We start from the raw sequence: 21225 nt of genomic DNA on the forward strand, positions 1-21225 counted from the left end.
TAAAGACATGCAGTTGTAATTACAGGCAGGAATTAGAAATATCTGTCTGAAATGATTATGTGAATTTCTTCAATCCTGTGTTTTTGTTTTTGCAGAATTCATTGCAATGCTTTTAAACATTTTACTTTGTGTCATGAATGATAAATGTGTTAGTCTCAGAATCTGAAATTCTCATATTAAGATGGGAATGAATAAAAAGCAGTTAAATAAATAAATGTATCTCATTCGTATTGCCAATACGGTATTGGCCCCTATCTGTAACAAAAGACATAACACCTGCACATCGTGCACATTTTCAGGATCTCGGGAAAAAAAACTGGCAACCATCATTAATGGACAAAAAAGAAGTGGCGACAATATTTGAAATAAGAAAGAATTCTGATTGATCGGAGTCGCCATTTTTAAACTGAAATAAAAAATGTAATTGGGGATAAGTGCCAGTTGATAAAATTGAACATGTTCCTTGACATTGATTTAATGGTCAAGTCTGTATTGCAATTTACAAATCGAAGAAACAGACAATACAGACAATATCCCCACACTGACACATCATGGATGCTCACCAGGTACTGCTATTGCGGTTGTCTCTGGCACAGATGATGTGGGTGATACTTGTGCTGTCGTCACATCATCTACTCGAGCTGTTGAAGCAAAACACAAAACAAAAAAATAAAGACATGCAGTTGTAATTACAGGCAGGAATTAGAAATATCTGTCTGAAATGACTGTGTGTGTTTATGTGAATTTCTTCAATCCTGTGTTTTTGTTTTTGCAGAATTCACTGCGATGCTTTAAACATTTTACTTTGTGTCATGAATGCTGTTGGTACAACATAAGTTCAGGAGGATAGACCACACCGGAGAACTATCTCCCCCACTATGTAATTGCCTCCAATCTGGCTGACTTCTACTCCTCCCAAGCTCACCTGCTCGTGATCCCATTGATAACAACTCCTCCCTTATCTCCTCCCTGAAACCAATCAAGGGTTGTATTTATACATGACCACCTTCACCTGCCATCCTCTGATCTGTTTCTCGCATCCCTCCACCACCCCAATCTCCACACTTTCTCATGCGCTCCGCTAACCTTTCCTTATCCTTTCCTTCAGGTTCCAGATGGGGTCTTAAGGCGTAAATCGGCGCCACTCCAGATCTATGGACCCCAAAGCCAAACACCCAGGGTTCATCACCCCCTGGAACCACCAACTGCCACCTGCTCCCAGATCCACAAGCACCCATACCTAATCAGCTCATCTCCACCACGCAACTCATCTACACCACACCATCCTTGTCTCCCTGGCCATTCACCTGGTCTCCATCACATCAAGCATGGCCAACTGCTCCTCCACCCCAGCTCCATCCTCTCGCCCCTCCACCTCATCTTCACCACGTAATCGTTACCTTTCACGTAACCCTCCCTCCTAGTTACCGTTAGCCCGTCCTCACCACATAACTCTCGATCCCCTTGTTCCTCTCCACCCCGTCTTCATCGCCTCACTCACATCAGATCGACCAGCGATCCCACACGCCCGCCATCCCTCTGACCGTACTTCTCTTGTCAATACAGTACACCACTCCATCCTTCCATTCACCCTCATCCATGCAGTCATTTCCCTAAACTCTGCGTCCCCTAGCTAACATTGCACACCATTCATCCCTTTGTTAACATCACAGATCATTCGATCCTCTCATTAACATCGCACATCACTTCATCCCCTCATCCCTAACCCTAACCAGACAACCCTCCGACTTTGCATCCCGTCCCTAATACCGTAGACTATCTCATCTTTCCCTTCATCCCCCCTACTCCTTCTGCCCTAAGCCAACAACCGTTCGCCCCTCCATCGCTCCCCACTCAACCCACATACTTCACACCTTTAACCTCTCATCCACATTACTCCATCCCTCAATCAGTCTTCATTCATACACACTGTTTCTATTCAATAAATACAACCCAACTGATATTGTTTGATGGTGTGGTCTTTACTAGTGAAATGATAAACGTGTTAGTCTCAGAATCTGAAATTCTCATATTAAGATGGGAATTAATAAAAAGCAGTTAAATAAATAAATGTATGTATCTCATTCGTATTGGCCCCTATCTGTAACAAAAGAGATAGCACCATCACATTGTGCACATTTTCAGGATCTCAGAAAGAAACTGGCAATTATCATTAATGGTCAAAAAAGAAGTGGTGGCAATATTTGAAATAAGAAAGAATTCTGATTGATCGGAGTAGCCTCGCCATTTCTAAACTGAAATCAAACATGTAATTGGGGCAGGGGCATCAATTGGGTATGGCAGGGGTATGCAGCTGCCATACCCTATGGGTCCAGGGGGGGAAATAAAAGTTACTTTTAAATATAATATAATATAACCATGAATGTCTCTTTATGCTGGTTATTATGTTGTTAAATTACAGTAAAATAACAACAAATGCAAAATGTAACAAAATGCAACTTTAACAAGGTATTATAATTATATTCTCCACACTTTTATTCTCCCCATTTTGACAAAATGGTATATTCCCAGGTTCCGCAGGTCAGCTGCACAGGTGCAGTGCATTATTGTTAATTGTGGCACGTTTACTAACATGCCAAGTTTAGCTGCACTTGAACAACCGTTCCAGGCTGCCATTTCCAGCCCAAGAAACCGTAGAAACCTGTGTAAAAAACGGACAAAAACTGACAAATTGTGAGCATGTAGATCTGCTATTTTCACAATAGAACCGTGTTATACAAAATGTAATGCCTCTTTTCCATGAGGACTCCCATCTTTGCCATACCCTAGCTTTTGCTGAACTGTCACCACTGATTGGGGATAAGTGTCAGTTGATAACATTTAACATAAAATGTATCCTTGCTAATGATTTAATGGTCAAGTCTGTATTGCAATTTACAAAAAACTAAACAAAAAAAGAAAACAGACAATATATCACTCACTCCCCACACTGACACAAAGACACATCATGGTTGCTCACCAGGTTCTGCTATTGCGGTTGTCGCCGGCACAGATGTTGTGGGTGATACTTGTGCTGTCGTCATTACAACACTTCCACTGGCATCAGCTTCACACTAAAGATCATATCATACAGCTTGTTAGGACACAAGGAAAAATATAAGCTCTCGGTGACGTAAAGGCTACATAGATATTTAGCTTTAAATGTTCTGATACATTACATTTTTATACTCAAAGTTAAATGAAAACTGATGATATTGATGTGAAAATGTGGTCTGATAAGAAAATGGCCTAGTGGTTTTCACACTCACACAGGCAGTCTTTTCTTACAGATACTGCAGTGTCATTTCTCCTTTTTTTCTTTTGTCAGATAATAATAGCTATAGTAAACCACCATGCCACGTGACTTACCCTAAATGACACTGTACCAACCATGCCTTATCATTAATAATAACATTATTAACAGGCCTGGTAATAAAACAAATAGACATGTATTTACATTGAGGATGCCAGGAAACATCATATTATTATAATATTATGATGTAAAGCACTGTTTCTCAACCACTGTGCCTGGGGACCTTTGGTGTGCCCCTGAGAAGGGTCAAGTGTGCCCCTGAGAAGGGTCAAGTGTGCCCCTTGAAACTGCTTGAAAGCCAGTATTGTATTTATCATTTTAAAAATGATTTAAACTAGCTTCATCATACAAGGCTGTCGCACAACAGTAGTGAAAACAGACGATCTACAAGCACACAACGCCTTGCGGTGCGAGGCGTTGTGTGCTTGTAGATCTGCTGTTTTCACTACTGTTGTGCGACAGCCTTGTATGATGAAGCAGGGCTTTACTTTGCTGAGAAACGTACAACAGTGACGATATTTACACCCCCGCATTATGTCGGCGTGCCCATGGATTCTTGGGACATGAAAAGTGTGCCCATGCAGAAAAAAGGTTGAGAAACACTGATGTAAAGGATAGTGCAGTCCAGGTTTTGTGTCAGAGCCTAATGGTATTTTGTACTGTCACACTGTAGAGTGAGAAAATACAATATATTGATAACATTAAACTCATCTACACAACAAGGGCTCCTTGTCCCCAACATATTTTAAGTTAAAATAACTTGTATGGACCATATAACATCTGCTATTATTGCATTACATTATCCTACACTAAACCTATACTGGTAACAGTTAAAGTCATGGAACAGTATAGACAGCAACACAATTACGCACTATCTTTGTGAGGCTATGCACAGAATGCATTATTTGAGACACATTTTCCTTTATCTTAAGAGTGGGTTGTTTCCTATGTTAACACTGTAGTTTCCATGAGGAAGTTAGTGACAGCACATTACTAGTGGAGACCACGTTAAAAAAAGGCATTTTTATGTTTCAACGTCTTAGCATGTCCCTCACCTATAAAGCCTTACAATTACAACCTGGTTGTAACAATCAGACAATTATATTCTACTGTTTGCAATTTTCAAATTATGTGTACACACATGATCTTCATTGTCATTTGACAGCTATTGTTTTTCAACTGATAACTGAAAGCAAAACTTAAACTATGCAATCCAACGACAATCAATGTAAGAGAAAGTCAACTTACCAAAACAGGAGTTAGACAGAGGCCCAGCAGCAAGGTAGCCAATTTCATTGTGTAAGATACAGACGTAGTCATCTTACATACTGTAGTTATTAAGCTATATACTACAGTACAAGCTTGCTGACTTCCCGTAATTCACTTCAACAAGAAACAATTCCAGGTTTCTACGGACTATTAACAGTGTTATGATGAAAACAACCAACTGGTATAAGTCCACTATTTACTTAATTCCACCTGTGTTGATTTTTTGATCCTCCACTTGTCCCCGTTGTCACCTTTGATTCTCATTCATGTGCTGTCAGAGACCTAATTTATTGTTACTTCTCTTTTTCAGCCCAGTGCAAACCACAGAGACCTTTGCCCCGCCTGGTACTTCCTTACTAACTTTCATGGCCTGCCACTTGTGAAATGTATCTCAGCCCAGCACAATTATCATAACAGTTGTGTCAACTATTGTATTGCGCTGTCAAAGTGCAACCTTGTAATTAGCTTTGTGACAAAAGAAAGATAAGCGTATCTAACACCTCAGTGGGGTCCTGGACAGGATTTAATATTACTTGTATTCATGTAAGCTTTTATAAAATAATTTTATAAAAAAAAAAGTTTATTGTTAACAGTTTATACAAATATTAGCTTATCGTTTCAGATTGGTCTCTGAGCACTATTCAGCCTAGAGTTTTTGTTTACAGTGCTGACTCTACAAGGAAGTACGTTGTGCTATCAACACATTTCAGCAGAGTGTAATATAATTTAGCTCATTTATTACACACACTATCTTACAGTATATGATGTCAGGGAAGGCAATAACATGTTTCAAAGGTAATGTTGTCCAATGAGGAAATAAAAGAAGGAAGTAAAGCTAAATAAACTTGGACCAAACTGAAATACTGGAATTGAAGTCCAAAATATGATACTCAAATGTATTTGTATCTACCTCACAGTTTTTAAGATTAATTTCTTTCGATTTTATTCCATAAGCACGCCTTCTGTCATCTCATTCAGTTCATATGATTATAAAATGCCTGAAACTAAGTAATAATGAAAAAAAGAAGAAAAAATCATGCCATTACATCCTGTAGAGAGAACGTTTAAGCCAGTTGTCTTAGAACACATATAGGCTACTTCATGGATAAATATAGAATCAAGACTAGCCCTGATTGGGAACATCCCACTGTAGTTATGACGGGCTATGAGGAAGGCAAACCTTCTTCACCTCAAGATAGGGGGAGGTTCCCAATTCTGTGCTAAATAAAGACTGGGTACTTCAACAACAGTTATTGGGAGATGAGGAATATCTCATTCACTTACCCCACAGCCCACATAGATGATCGAGTGACTGGTCTGGGAAGAACATTTTAAAATAGTGTTATTTCTATGTTGGTTTCTCAAACCATTCGACTGCAGGAGGCTATGTTGTTTCTCCTAACCACTCACTGAACAGTGCTCCTGTACACAGCAAAGTAAAGTTAATATAGATGGAACAACGGAATAGTAATACAAAAAAATATACTTAAGTCAGTACGTAAATAAGAAAGTAAAGATGTATTTGTGCTAAGCCAAGTGCTTCACTACAGGATAAATAAAGCTGATAAAAGGAAATAGAAGAAATAGCCTCCGGTTACAGGCCGGAGTAACTGTTGTTTGGGGTTAAACAACAGTCTTCCCTGCTGTCATCAAAGTGCACTGTTATAGGTATCCACAAAGAGCAAGCAGATTTTCAGGACATGTTCACAGCTATTCGTTGGTAGGGTTTTCCAGTGGCAGACTATAGGAGTCATACCAAAAAATTGCTGACTTACAAACCACAGCATTGTATGTCTTAATACTTGCAACAAACATATCAGGCCATAGTTTAGTACCCTGGGCAGTGGTGGAAAGTAACTGAATACATTTAATCAAGTAATGTGTACTAGTGTTTTCGTCGAGAGTCGACGCTGGTGAAATGCTAACCTGGTGAATGCTAATCTGGTGAATGTTAAACAGGTCGGACCAACGGTGCTTAACCCAGTTGCTTTTTTGATACACTCGGACTTAAAGAAGTAGTTCACACCCAAAAATGTTTTCTATTGATTATGCATGCCTTGGATACTCGAGTTCAATCATATCTTTTTGTATTTTTGACATTCCTAATTTCTAAATGTACCCCCATTGATTCCGGATGGCAACCCAAATGCATTTGGGTCCCTTCCGGAATCAATGGGGGTCTTGGGAATGCGACTAAAACAAAAAAATATTATTGAACTCAAGTCTCCATGGCATGAGTAATCAATAGAACATTTTTCATTTTGGGGGGAACAACTCCTTTAAAGACCTGCAAAAAATACTCTCCTGTCTCAATACGCCACCATCTGGTGGAGCCAGGTGTGGAGACAGACATGAAACATGGAGAGAGAGTAAGGAAATGGCATGTAGCAAATGGTCAGGCTGGCCAGGAATCTAATCTAATCTGGCCTTGTGTTGGGGTTGGTGGGGGGTGGTCAGACCTTGTGGTCAGTGGGTGACCACAAGGTCCCTTTTTCTTTGCATTTGTAAGTTGAATGTAATACTTACGCAAAATGAAGATGATAGATCTATGTATAACGTCATAATACAATTATTTAATTGCATTGTAGTGACTCTTGACTCAAGTGGACGAAGAAGCCCCTTATAGTCAGAGTCCGAGTCAAGACCGAGTAAAATCATGGACGAGACAGAGTCAATGACTCGAGTACTACAACACTACTGTGTACAAGTACAATTTTGAGGTACGTAGGCTACAGAGTCTTATGCACACCTGATTAGAGCTTAGCGATGGGTGCGTAGGCAGGGATCAACGTAGTTTCAAACATGCACAAAATGTACATAGGACCCGCACACCATCTTCAACTTGCCATGATGCCTTCTTCAGGCATCTGCTGACAGGTAGTAGCAGCACAGCTATATACATACAGAAATCTACCACACCCAATCGCTGATAGGGATGAGCCACACGACAGGTGGTAATCATTAAGCTAATGTGATCTTGTCATCACTGTCAGTATAGTTAATACACATATAAAAAAAACTTTAACCAGTATTACACCTCAATATATACAAAATAGAATATAAAATAAAATACAGAAGAGTAAACTTGTATTGGTACGTAGGCTACAAAATACTTTACTTGAGTATATCCTTTTTTGAGCGGTGCAAACCGCTCCTATAGACCGCTTTTTTACCAAAATTATGATGTCACAAATGATGATGACATGAGTTAGCTAGACCAATGAAACACTTCGATTCTGTTGATCTGTCCATGATGTCATAGGCACAGAGGCACCCGATTGGTTCACCCTGATTTAGAACGCGTTTAGGCCGCATAAAATACGTCATAAAAAATTATTGAGCGGTGCAAAAAAATATGTCATAGGCACGGAGGCACCCGATTGGTTCACCCTTTAGGCCATTGAATTTGAATTTCAAAATTGTATTAGATGAATATCACTTATAAGCCATAAAATAACCACACTTTTAGACAGACTGTGGAAAATCTTACAGATTATAAATGATAGGCAACTAATACAAGTTTAAAATACAAATAAACAGCTTTTGAAAAAAAAATGATGATGTCACTAATGATAATAACATGAGTTAACTAGACCAATGAAACACTTCGATTCTGTTCATTTGTCCATGATTTCATAGGCACAGAGGCACCTGATTGGTTCACCCTGATTTAGAACGCGTTTAGGCCGCAGAAAATGTGGTAGAAGTGTTTGACAGGGTGAAAGAGAATTTTGATTTTGCCCACTCCACGCTCCTTCCACTGATTAATGTCCCGGTTCCAGCGATACAGCTTGGTCCGATCTTTGAAGAGGATCTCCTCATCCTCCTCACCAGACTTGGTCTCCACCCTTTGCACAGGCAAATACAAATGAACAGACTCTGAAAAACTAAAACATTCATCTTCTCGCCTCTCTGGAGGCCTCTCTGGAGGCAATCTGAGTTCCCAGAGGTAATTTTTTACGCCACTAGGGGGCGAAAACTACTCTGGAGGTAAATAAGGTCACTTATCATTATGACATTCTTACAAGTTACAATTTGTAGCTTGGTCGACTAACTGATGAGAAATGACGATGAAGACTTATATAGTCTGAGCAGACCTCTAGACTGACATCATACACAACAAAAATAATATTGCCATGCATGCCTATCAACACTGATTCGCGCAGGAATTAGTTTGCACCGCTCACTTCGCACGGGTGCGATTTTTTATATACTTTAATGCTCTCAAAGGGAGTTCTCAGTTATTGAATACTACTAATTATTTGACAGCATCGCGATGCAATGCATTGTGAGCAAGCATGTAAATCTGCTATTTTTTTAAGATTTGGGGGGAAACATTTTGGGGGAAAAATAGTACTTTTACTTTGGCAACGTAAGTATATTTTCGCACCTTTACTTCAAGTCAAGTATAATTTGGAATACAGTACTTTTTATTTGTAGCGAAGCTATTGCTACTTTTACTTAAAACTGTTATGACATAAAAAAAAAAGAAGCTAAATCAGGCTATATGTTTGGCTAATATTGTTGATGACGTCATGCTGCGCCTCTAATACTTCACTGTAGCCTACTGTACTGTCTGTCTGTCGGCTGGTCCGTCTCCCATTGAAAACCTCTCAGATTATAACCTCTTAGATATCTTAGTTTTAGCAACATTGCTCATGTCAAGTAGTTTGTTTGGCTTATTTGTTGAAATGATGGTGGTCGATGGATTACCACCCTTGCTGCTGGGCGCTTGAAGGCTGGAATCCAGGATGGAGGGAGCTATAAAGACGGACACATATAGTGGTGGTGCTCCGACGCCTGATTTGGATTCACATCTCAGCTCGAGGCGGAGCCGCTCGTTTCGTTTCACCAGCGTCGGCAGGTAGGGTTAGGTTTAGGCATAGTTTTACTGAGGTTAAGGTTAGGGTTAGGTTTAGGCATAGTTTTACTGAGGTTAGGGTTAGGATTAGGGTTAGGTTTAGGCATAGTTTTACTGAGGTTAGGGTTAGGTTTAGGCATAGTTTTACTGAGGTTAGGGTTAGGGTTAAGGTTAGTTTTAGGCAAGGAAGGTTAGGCAGGAACAGACAACACCCGGAAGTTGGCACACCATGGGACGCCGCCATGACACTTTTGGGTGGCGGAAGTGACGAAGTGCTCATAGACGCTAATGTTATTTTGGGTGGCACTTCCGCCACCCAAAGTGTCATGGCGGATGGCCATGGAGCCAAAAATGACGTTGGTGACTGTTCTTGCTGAGACCTTCTTTGGTTTTAGGTGGTCCTCCCACCCGGGCACCTCCGCACGGTGCAAAAGAAGCGCTCCCTAGCTCAGGTCCAGCCAATCAAAAGCTTCCGTGGGCGGGGTTTGCCTGACTGCTGCACGGTGCAGTGCTGTCAGAGTAATTTTCATCATTATAATGCATAAGCATAAACAAACTAGTTAAAGTGAACGATATCGATGTAAAGATATTCGATTAGGTACATATATTTTCTATGCGCAGAATTACAATTAAAATACATTTTAAGTTGAGGCTACTTCCTCAATTTCCTCGTCAGTGCGAGCCGAGTCAGCTGGGAGGCCTTACGCTCTCTCTGCTCTCTGACTGTTTCAGAGAGTTTACAGACCACGTGACCTACTGTATCATAATGTAAAATATCGCGGTGCGACACCTTTAAGTAAAATAACTTCTTACACCACTGACTCTGCGTTAATATAAGCATGGGATGTCATGAACATGACTTTTACTCACAGTCTTGCACCCTCACCACCAGCATACCATCTCCATCAGGAGTCTCAGCATAAATTGTCTGAAAGATGTTATACATATTCAATACTGCAGATGGCGGTAGATATCTCTTTATCATCCTATCACTGCTGGCTTATCTTTAGGTGGGCTATGTATTACAGTATTTATCAAGGTCTGGTCACTGATAGTGATGTCACTGCCATACAACATTGTATAGGTATGTAACATCAAGGTCTGGTAATTGAAATCACTGCCATACTGCAAAATGTTCAAGTTTTCATTTTCTCAATTCTTCTAGCAAGCCCACCCACTGTGAGTGTGTAGATCTGCTGTTTTCGAATAGCAGAAATAAAATAGGATAACCTGACTGTTTCAGTTTCAGCAGGAATGAACCGTTTTGTTTGTTATTTGCTCCTTTTGCTATATGGTGAAAAAACTTCCACTCTGACTCTCTGAGTGATGACATTAACAAAGTCATCAACCTCAAGTTGACTACATCCTGACCTATACACCTACCTTTCTTTGGTATGATCTCTCAATTCTTTGTCTAAAAGAAGTGTATTCTTCTGTGAGACTCATTTGTCATGCAATGCATTTGAGTGCGCTACAATGGTAAATGCTGCATTTATATAGCGCCTTTATCCAAGGCGCTTCAATTGTGAATTTGTGCATTAGGCTACATTCACACACACACATTCATACACTGATGGTGGAGGAAACCATGTAAGGCACCAACCCGCTCATCTGCAGCTATCAGGGGTTCAGTGTCTTGCTCACTTTGACACTAACTTTGGGTGAGTTAATATTGATGACCTCCATATATCTCCATATATGGGCATAAAAGGGACAAGGATGGAACTAGAACATATTGTTCCTTCGAAACAATTGTGGGCTCGCTTCAAGCCAGAAAACAATGGCTATAAAAGTACAAAATGTCAAGTTCGCAGGCAGTGCTCTCTTTGACGTTACTGATGCAATCGGACGCTGCATGCATGATTTGAGGCATTTTGTTCCAAAAATGTGTTATGCGAAATTTGACCTGCTGGTGGCACTATAACAGACCAATGTTAGAAGAGTGGCATCTGTTCCTTGACATAGTGGGAATTTGCTTGCAAGATTTCACGCACATCGCAGGCTGTGTTCATAATTTGAGGTGTTTTTGGCCACTTTCTTGCTGCTTGCAACTATATTTATTATTATTATTATTTTATTATTTTTTTGTGCGCACTTCATAGGCATGTTAGATAAAGGTCCTTAGATTGTGTGTAGAATGTTTCATGCAAATTGCTAAAAAATCCCAGAATAAAAACGGGTTTAAGTGTTTCACAAACTGCTCAAAATGATATAGCGCCCCCCTTTGGCCAATTGGGGTAAGATTGGTTTTAGTGATATTTGGACTAACCCTCTACATCTTTGCCAAATGCCATGAACGTGTAACTTTGCATGTATGATTTAGAGGCTAAAGAATAATTTGCATAAAACTGCAATATTCAGTGAATTATTAAAAAATATGTTTGATGGGTTCTATCAGGATTAAAAGGCTGCACATGATGACGTAACATCAGCAACACAGCCGAATAGCTCACTAAGTTCTAGTGTTAGTCTTGAAAAATATAGAATAAACTGTATGAAGTATTTTAATATATGTATATACAATACACATTCCTTTACTTACAGTCGGTGAGGATAGTGTTGTTGTTTTTTTTTTGTTTTTTTCACGTGCATTATGGGACATTTCTAGGGAGCTGAACTTCCAGTGCCTTGGTTTGTTTTTGGGAAATTCTAGGAATATTTGACTCTTCAGGTGGTTCTTCTATTAAACTCAGCACTTTAAGACACAACCAGTCTTTGCACCCGCAAAGGTTTTTTCAAAGTGGCCATCACGGAGGCTTTGGAAGTCTTCAAGTACATTGATCATGCATCAGAGATACAGAGACCGTGGAACTTGGGCAGCCTTGTAGGTTTTTACGGTGTGGCCCTGCAGAAGGCAGCCTTGAGACTAACTAGCCTTGGGAACGAACCATGGTGTGTACAGAGCTAATCTCGCAAACTGCAGGACAGATCAGAGCCAAACTTGCTATAAACACTGCCAGGAGGACACAGAAATATTAAACTGAAATGTGTCAATAGACGGAATGTTTCTTCTACTTTGCATGTTTTGCATTTAATTATTTTTTCTCTCTTTTTTTCATACAATTATTTATTCTTGTTTCATTGTAAATAAAGGAAAAGGCAATAGTCCAAAGGGAGCCTAAAGTGCCGTGATTTCCCTGAGTATACACATATATTCTGTAAAGCTAAACCCTCTCTCAAAATATTATATATTTATAATTCAAATAATATTAGAATGATACTTATAAAAATAGTTAGAATCGTTTATACAGATGTTAACGATCAAGCATTGCTGTTGGTCGATTGACGAAACTCTTTCAACACTGTTGCATTTTCGTATATCAGATCACATGTGTTCTCATATAGGTTGTCTTCATCAGGTCTTGAGTTGGACTCCAGGAAATTCAAGATGCATTGGTGCAGGAATGTATACTGAGACTGAAAGTAAGAATAGACCTGAGTTACTGGAATATCCTTGTATAAGCTTCACCTGGGTATCACGTTTATTTATATGCTCACGGTATATGATGATGAATCAACACATAAACTAGATAACAGCTGCAGCTGGGCTGAAGTGGCTTTGCCTGAAGCACACATCGCCTTTTGGAACCGGGACATTCATGTTAACCTAGGGCTGGGCAACTAACCGAAGAAATATCAAAAACTGATTCAGAACCTAATCTTGCTTGTAGATTAATTGATGATTTACATCTTATCAATGAATTGATTGAATTGACACAAATAAATTGCAACCCATTTTCGACTAAATCGATTATTCTGATTAACCACAATGGTTGCATACAAAAAAGTTAAACTAGCTGATCTACAAGCTCGCGTAAATTGTTATCGAGGGAAGGGTTTTAAATAATATTGATTCTGATATTAAGTCGTATCGCACAGCCCTATGTGAACCCCAGCTTCCCTATGTTGTTGCTTTTTGTATTTAATTTGTTCAGGGACAATGCACTATGCACTTAAATCCACATTTGAGTTTTCACAGAGTAAGCAAATTCTCTTAAAATTATTATAACTATCAAGACAATTCTGGGGGAGAATATTTGGCAAAAAGGTTGTTTAACTAAAGGTCTTAGAGGTTAAAGTCTTACCTCTGTCTGAACCATGAGTGGCCGACTCAGTCTCATCTCGTAAACAAAGGCAGCTACTCCCACTTTCCCCTCCTGCTCTAGCTGCTGGAGTAGCACATCCAAGGCAATAACGGTACCCGTCCTCCCCACCCCAGCACTGACAGAGAGAGAGAGAGAGAAAGATTTGTATTATTTGTTTATCCAGAGCTTGGCTCAGTTTACCAGGGTGGACTTCTTCCACTCGAGATCATGACAAAAGATTATTTACTACATGTTGGGGTAGGCCGGACTGATTTCTAAAATGAATAACATATTTAGCTTATGAAAACGCAAAATGACACATTGGTACTGTTTTTCATGTTTGCATTTACAGCATTTAAAATGATCTCTTGTCCTGTCTTTAAACTCTTTAAACATTGCATTGCAATGTTATTACAGTATATTCCTTGTTCTGAGTTGCTGGTGTTCTGGGAAAATGACAAAACCAGTAAGACTCCCTTATCGGGAGATAAGTGGCTGTCACGTCGCATACACAAACTTTAGAAGGCAATCGTATAGGCAATCAGGAGGGAATATGGGAAATGGGGCAGATCCATGTTGATGACATGACTTTAGAGATACTGTGTACCGCTTTGCGTGATATTAGGGCAAAATATGCAGGTCGCAAGTTCTCGCAACCATAGACATAGAAAGGTAGACGCCTCCTTCGGCTAGGGGGCGTATGCATTGAGCAACTAAGGGAATCTTCGTCGCTTCCGTGTTCATTGCTTCCGCGTGCGTCACACATACGGAAGCCGGTAAGCCAATCAGAGGCAGGTGGGGGCTGGTCTTTACGTATGCAGCCTATAAGAACAGCTGAGCAGCGCAACATCGGAACTGGCTCTGTTGAATTGAATTGTGGTCCTTGGATAAGTCACGGAAAAGACACGCTGTGATTGGCCAGTAGTCACTTTGACTGACAGCGTTCCCTTAGTTTTTTCAGGAAGTCCGGTCTAGAACTTTTGCACATCGGTTTACTTCCCGTATCTGTGTGAAGTGGGCAGATGCCTTTTTAGGAGACGGAAGTAGTTTGGGGTCTGTTCATTCCACACGAACACAGTGAACGTTTAACGTAGCTTCTGAACCATTCATTAGCCCCATCATGGTCACTGAACTAAATATCGGACCCGATCATCACAAGCCACACAACATTCCCCAAATTGTCACAATAAAATGGCTTTTCTCAGAGAGACAAATCAAGAGAAAATCAACTTTATAATCGACCTTTTTCTGTCCCAGCAACATACTCTTGCAGGATCTAGTACCAGTAAACATGGTATGTGTGTGAGATCAGACACCGGCACCCACAGGAGACCATTTGTAGGATTTGTGTGCCATGTTAGTGTCTCCAATTGAGAACATGTATCTTCCTTAAAACACAAATCTGGCCTAAACGCAAATTTGTGTCGCTTTAGATTTGAACCGATTTAACCATTATTTTATGCTTTAACTATTAAAAAATAGCAGATATGCAAGCTCACAGCGTGGCACCAAGTTCAGCGCTGCGAGCTTGTAGATGAATATATTTAGTTCCAGGGACCCCCAGAAGCAAAATCTGAGGCGTTGTGAGCTTGTAGATCTGCTATGTTTGGCTAAAGTTCTCAGAATATGGACGAATATATGACGCTAGTGTTCAAGTGGTTAATATAAAGGAGAAAAAAAAGTTTCTATCACTCAAAGATTTGGAAGACCCCCTGTAGTAACTCTAAGGATCCCCTAGGGGTCCCGAACCCCCTGTTGAAGACCTCTGAGTTAAAGCATTAAATAATTCTAGGCCTAAAAACATCTTTGTGTGAACTCAATATATTAGCACCCCATCTGGTGGAGTCAGGTTAAAATGATGTCCATCTATGCCCTCAACAGGAATCAGTGTTGTCTTACCTGCAGTGAACCACGGTTGGTGCCCTGGTCCCCTCGTTCTCTATGTGCTGCCTGACCAGCCCCCTGAACTGGATCAGAGCCTCTGTTCCCTCTGGGACTCCGTGGTCCGGCCAGGCTGTGAAGTGGAAGTGTTTCACTGTGCGTTCCTCTGAGGTTTCCATCTGTGAGGAAGAATCACACACACACATTCACACAAGTTCCTGTTTTTAACCCATTTAGGCCTAGAATTATTGAATGCTTTAACCAGTGACGTTTGTAACTCAAATTTTGCTTCTGGGTGGTCCCTGGAACTAGATATTTTGAGATGCGGGTTCGTGGCCAAATACATATCATTTTGGGGGTCCTTCAAATGAAAAGGTTTGAGCACCACTGACATAGTAGTCTCTCAAGAACAGACAAACTGAGCTCCAGTTCAAGTGAAAAGGACCTTTTCTTTGACGATGGCTAGCCAGATTGCTGACATAGAAACATCCATCCATCCATCAATCTTCAACCGCTTATCCGGAATCGGGTCGCGGGGGTAACCAGATTTCCTTATCATAGGTTTTTCAAAAAATCTTAGAAGATTCAAAAGACACATAGAATCAGGTCAAACATTTTTCAAAAATAGCAGATCTACAAGCTTGCAGCGCGGCACTCTGTGCCGCGCTGTGAGCTTGTATATCTGCTATTTTTCACTGGTTAAAGCATAAAATAATGATACACAATATAGTGTACCCGTTCTGAAATGCTACCACGGCAATAACGGCAGTATCAGGTACCAGTGGCGTGAAGTGTTGAAACTCAAACAAATCCATTACATTTTGACTCTGACAGTAGATGTTTGCAACTGTTTTGACTAAGCCCATACTTACCTCCCCTTTCCTACTGTAAATATCTTCCCTTTCTTTTTGTTTCATTCTCCCTTTTTTCTTCTTTTTGAATGTTGTTTTCCCTTAAGTACTGTGTTCTATCCGTCTGTCTTTCAATGTTATATGAGATACATAAAGTGGTTCCTGTGTAAGCCAAAAACCTTACTAGGATCTCCTCCTACTAGCACCATTGATTTGTACTGTCATGAAAATGTACTTTTTCCTATATGCAACCTTCTAATAAATTCTTCAATCAATCAAAAACATGGAGATGTGCAATAATAGCATATTTTTCTGTCACAATCTGCTCAATAAATAGTAGTTACATGTAAAATAAAGTTACAGATTAGTGTCATAAATATGGTATGGGTAAGACCATTCAAACAAGACAGATGCTGTAGTCACAAAGATAAAATATTTTCCTTTGAAAATAGATCGGTATCTGTAACGGCATATCATGAAAAAAAAAGAAATCTGTGATCGCCCCAAAGAAATGTGATCGGAGCAACACTACTCAATAGTGTTTGACATACATTACATTGTCTCTAAGGGTCGATCCATACCGTTATAAGGAGCCTAACTAATTTCGGTTCGGCAGTGTCCAGACCCAAATATGGGTTTCCATTCCCGGTTCGGGGGGGCGTCAACCGACTTTAGTCGGCTCTACGGTGCTGCCTAAATGTTGTGACCTCCCGACTTAATTTCGGTACTTAGCGGTGTCTTCTCATTCATTCAGCCCGGCTTCAAGTGCATATTCTCGGCTGTGAATCCAAGGAAACAGCGTTCGTTTCTGGGAGGGAGACACGCCGACCTCCAAATGATTGTGGACGCCGTGTATTGAGTGTTTCATAGCGAATACAGACAGCAGCTGGGTCTGAGTGATGGCAGGCAGGCACGCGCGTGACACACACACACACACACACACACACACACACACACACACACACACACACACACACACACACACACACAGAGAGCTTTGGTCGCTTCTCGCCGACCGTTTTAAAGAGAAAAGAAAAGCATAGACACAACTCTGCTAATGTTCCGTGTTGATAGGTTTTCCACGACGAGTTGTGACTGCGTGATGATATGCATGCAGCAAATGAGGCGGCCGCGGCACGTCTAATGTGAGCTTGTAGATTAAATGTTGAGCGTTTGTGAGAGTGAGTGAGAGAGAGAGAAGAGCAACTGAGCAAGAGACCCCGTGTCCCCGTCACTGGTGCTGCTGCCTGCTGGAGCTGCCTGCTACTTAATGGACTTCCAGTCATTCAGCTTGCAGCGCGTCAGTCAGATATATATCCGCCCTGCAACGCTCATGTATCGGCCACAAACGTTGTCATGCTATGGACCTCCAATATTTACAAGCGACTAGGCACTAGCCGTTAAGAAAGTATGGATGAACTCCCCCCGAACCTAAATAATTTCGGGTCGGGGAGCACTCCCGAACCGAAATTAGTTAGGCTCCTTATAACGGTATGAAACGACCCTTACATGTTTCACTCCAAATTCTCTGAGTGTCCAGTTGGATTCCCTGTGCTCAGACTTGATGGTGACCAAGAAGTCTCCGTATCGGCAAGGTTTGGAATCCAGTGGCCAGTACTGGTCACACTTGACCTGGGAGGAGGAAATGTTGAAAACACACATGTAAAGAAAAAAGAAACGTTAAGCCATTAACACCAAATAAATGTCAGAGTCTCTGATAATGAAGGTATTTGATGCTGGTATATTACCCATTAACAATCAGTTGCACTGATTATTTGAAAAATATAAAACATTCTTGAGACTTTTTTTTTTCTCCTTCTACTTTCTTGATATAAATGTGACATCAGTAAAACTCACCCGTCCCCCCTCAGTGCAGTTGGTTACCATGACCACTCCCTTTACCCTCTGCTCCCAGATCATCCTCCAGAAGTCAGAGACTGTGGCCGGCAGAGGACCCTGAGCAGCAATGTACTGTCTGATGTTGTCATAACCCTAAGAACAAAAAACATCATAAGTATTATGTTTTCTTTTTGTTTTTTTCATTAAAAAAGTTGCTGTCGGGCAGAAGTCCAGAACATTTCAGAAAATTAAAAAGAATAAAAACGGCTCCAATGGAAATAGTTATTATTCAGTCACATGCTTTTTATTATAAAGCCCACTTTTATGTTCCCAAACAGTGAAAACTGCATATTTATAGGCTCCCAACGCAGTGCCTTGTAGGGTTATGTTCCCTTCTCTTGTGTGACAAGTTAGTGTAGAATAAGAAATTCATTTATGAAAAAAACATAAAAAGATGAAAGACCAAGGACAAAGGACCCCAGACAGCAAGGACCTTTTTTTGGCACGTTCCTTTTAGTGTTTTGACTGTACATTCTTATCTAATAAAATATTAAATTAATCAATCAAATATTAATGTCAAGGTCAAGGTTTCTTCCCGACAGTGAGGATAATGTGTTTTTTTTTTTCTTTTTTCTATTGATTACTTATGGCATGGAGACTTGAATTCAATAATATTTTGGGGGTTTTGTTGCATTCCTAATACAAACATTTGATTACAATACATTTACCATCATTGATTCCGGATGGGGACCCAAATGTATTTTCCAGAATCAATGGATGCAATGTAAATGCAAGCTAACAGATGTCAAGTTTCACCTACTTGCATATAACAAGCATTGATGTAGTCAGAGGTCTCATCATGTTGTATTGTTGATAGCTTCACCCGAGACCAGTCATCTGGAACGAGAAACCAATAGTCATGGTTTAATCACAGCATTGTATTGTGGGACAAATGAAGAACCACAACCAGGCTATCAAAGTACAGTAGGTGCAGTCAAATAGCATAATCCACTACTTGGTTACAAAGCTAGCCACTTTTAAAACCAGACAAAAATCATTACTTCATTACTTCAATCAAGTCTTCATATAGCTGCTGATAGAATGAAGCAGCAAGCCTTCATGTGAGCGACTTACATGGCAGCACATTGGTGAAGCGATTCTTTTGCTTGTTCCCTGGGAGCTCTGCTGTTTTGTGTGTCTGCTCCGTTCCCACTGGATAGAAGCTCTGCATGAAAAAGAAAATAAGAATGAAAATAAACCAAATGGTTTAGCAGGTGAATTTACAATCAGAGATGGGCAAAAATACATAAAAAGTATTTGGGGAAAGAAATCAAAATACTTGGTCAGTAATTGGTCAAATACTGACAAAGAGTATCCTGGTAAGTATTTCACATAGTATTTTTAATTTGTATTTCAAATATTTCTTTAATGTATTTTAGCCCATCTCTGTCTACAATCACATGCAAAAGACAGATCAACGGTATATCCAAACAGCAATATGTACATACATATATAATATTATGTACATATGGAAGAAATCAGCTGTATTATATGACAGTGTCCAGTACCTCGTACTCCTCGATGAATGCCCTGTCATCATCCCTACTCATTTCATGGAAGTAATCCGCAAACTTCCCCAAAGGAATATCACTGGAAACAATATTGACAGATACATTTTATTTTTTGAGAATTTGTATTCCTAACTTAGAAAAGCTTTTCTCTGCTTTGGTGTTTTCCACCACATTGCAATTGTTGTTCCTCATGCATACATAATATACATACTTGTAATTGACACTAGATAGTTTGGAACTGCCCACGTATGATTCCTTCCTGCAAGGGGGAAGGAAACAATATGAAGGAGACATGTATTTAGGAGTCACCTTCTCTCAGGGTATATTTGAGATGCTTTTAAAATCACACCCGTGTGAACTGAGCGGTGGTCGTGGAGGCTGCGCAACAGCAAAACAAATATATATATATTGTGTGTGTGTGTGTGTGTGTGTGTGTGTGTGTGTGTGTGTGTGGGTGGGTGGGTGTCTGGCCTGGCCTGGCCTGAACAACAGCGCCCCTCCCTTAACATGTGTGGTCACAAAAGGTACTACATACAGGCTACATACACCATACAGACACGCATACAGACAGACAGACAGACAGACAGACCCACACACACGGCCACGTATAGGAGCGTTGTGACCACCGCTCAAAAATTATTATTGACAAAGAACTGTTATTAACCTGAAAAGGACTGGTTTCCGGTACCAAATGAAGACAGCTAAACAAACCAGGAGACAGAAGAGCAGAACGGCACTCACAGCTCCTGCTATGACCCCTATAAGAAATGAAACTTGGTTTAAGAGAGGTGTTGAGAGTGACATAAAACACTAAGTTGATCTACTTCATTCATCTAATGGCAGAAAAGAAATTGAGGGTTTGATTTTGGTCTAAACAGAAAGTAATGTAATAAGTCTGTCACGCACCTCCTTGATAAGTGGAGCAAGTAGTCTCAGCGGGTTTACCCCTATAGAGCCCTGGCTCTGTGGAGGACTTCACTGCGAACACTGCAGACACTTTGTAGGTCTTGGCAGGTTGTAGCCCAGGAATTGTTGCTGTCAACTCACCGTTCTGTCCCACAGTGACACTGTTTTCCGAATGTGTCATATTCACCTCCACTTGGCTAAACACCCCGTCCGGCTCATCCCAGCTCAGATGAATAGCGTAAGCAGCAGCCCCTTGGACACACTGTACTCGTATATCTGGAGGAACTGAAACAAAACAAGACGACTGTCCTTAATAAGTAGTAACTTCTAAAACAGCGATTCTCTCTATATTCTCTATCAATTATATAATCAATTGTTTTTGCTGTCATGTGGACAAGATCATGATTAGTTTGATATTTTAGAGCTAGAAACAAAGGGTTGAATTCATTCTCCTGCTATATGCCACTGTTTGCCAAAACAATGTGGAATGCCCTACCAAGTAAATCCCTATACCCTCCTTTAAAACCGCTCTGAAAGAACACTGGCTGCAACTCGAAACTGGACCCTGTAAAAAGACAAAGCCTAACCCCCCCAACCTGTTTACCGTATTATAATCTTTTCTGATTTCTGACTGTTATACCGTATACCA

At 40.4% G+C, this 21225-nt stretch overlaps 1 protein-coding gene across 1 annotated transcript in view; it reads right to left on the reverse strand.

The window, feature by feature from the left end:
- Nucleotides 1–8252: 8252 nt before the first annotated feature.
- The window catches only part of LOC308303169 (receptor-type tyrosine-protein phosphatase H-like), a gene marked incomplete at both ends in the record, with an annotated part of 29595 nt that continues 16622 nt past the window's right edge, over nucleotides 8253–21225 (reverse strand). The window contains 11 exons of the mRNA XM_080747493.1: nucleotides 8253–8430; nucleotides 9296–9321; nucleotides 13529–13664; nucleotides 15428–15588; nucleotides 17770–17892; nucleotides 18118–18252; nucleotides 18920–18996; nucleotides 19234–19324; nucleotides 19668–19749; nucleotides 19917–19929; nucleotides 20577–20861. Coding sequence (XP_080603619.1) covers nucleotides 8253–8430; nucleotides 9296–9321; nucleotides 13529–13664; nucleotides 15428–15588; nucleotides 17770–17892; nucleotides 18118–18252; nucleotides 18920–18996; nucleotides 19234–19324; nucleotides 19668–19749; nucleotides 19917–19929; nucleotides 20577–20861 — 1307 coding nt within the window. The remainder of the gene's footprint in view (nucleotides 8431–9295; nucleotides 9322–13528; nucleotides 13665–15427; nucleotides 15589–17769; nucleotides 17893–18117; nucleotides 18253–18919; nucleotides 18997–19233; nucleotides 19325–19667; nucleotides 19750–19916; nucleotides 19930–20576; nucleotides 20862–21225) is intronic.

The sequence above is a fragment of the Nannobrachium achirus genome, assembly GCF_963921795.1.
Source record: "Nannobrachium achirus genome assembly, chromosome: 18".
Lineage (NCBI taxonomy): Eukaryota > Metazoa > Chordata > Actinopteri > Myctophiformes > Myctophidae > Nannobrachium > Nannobrachium achirus.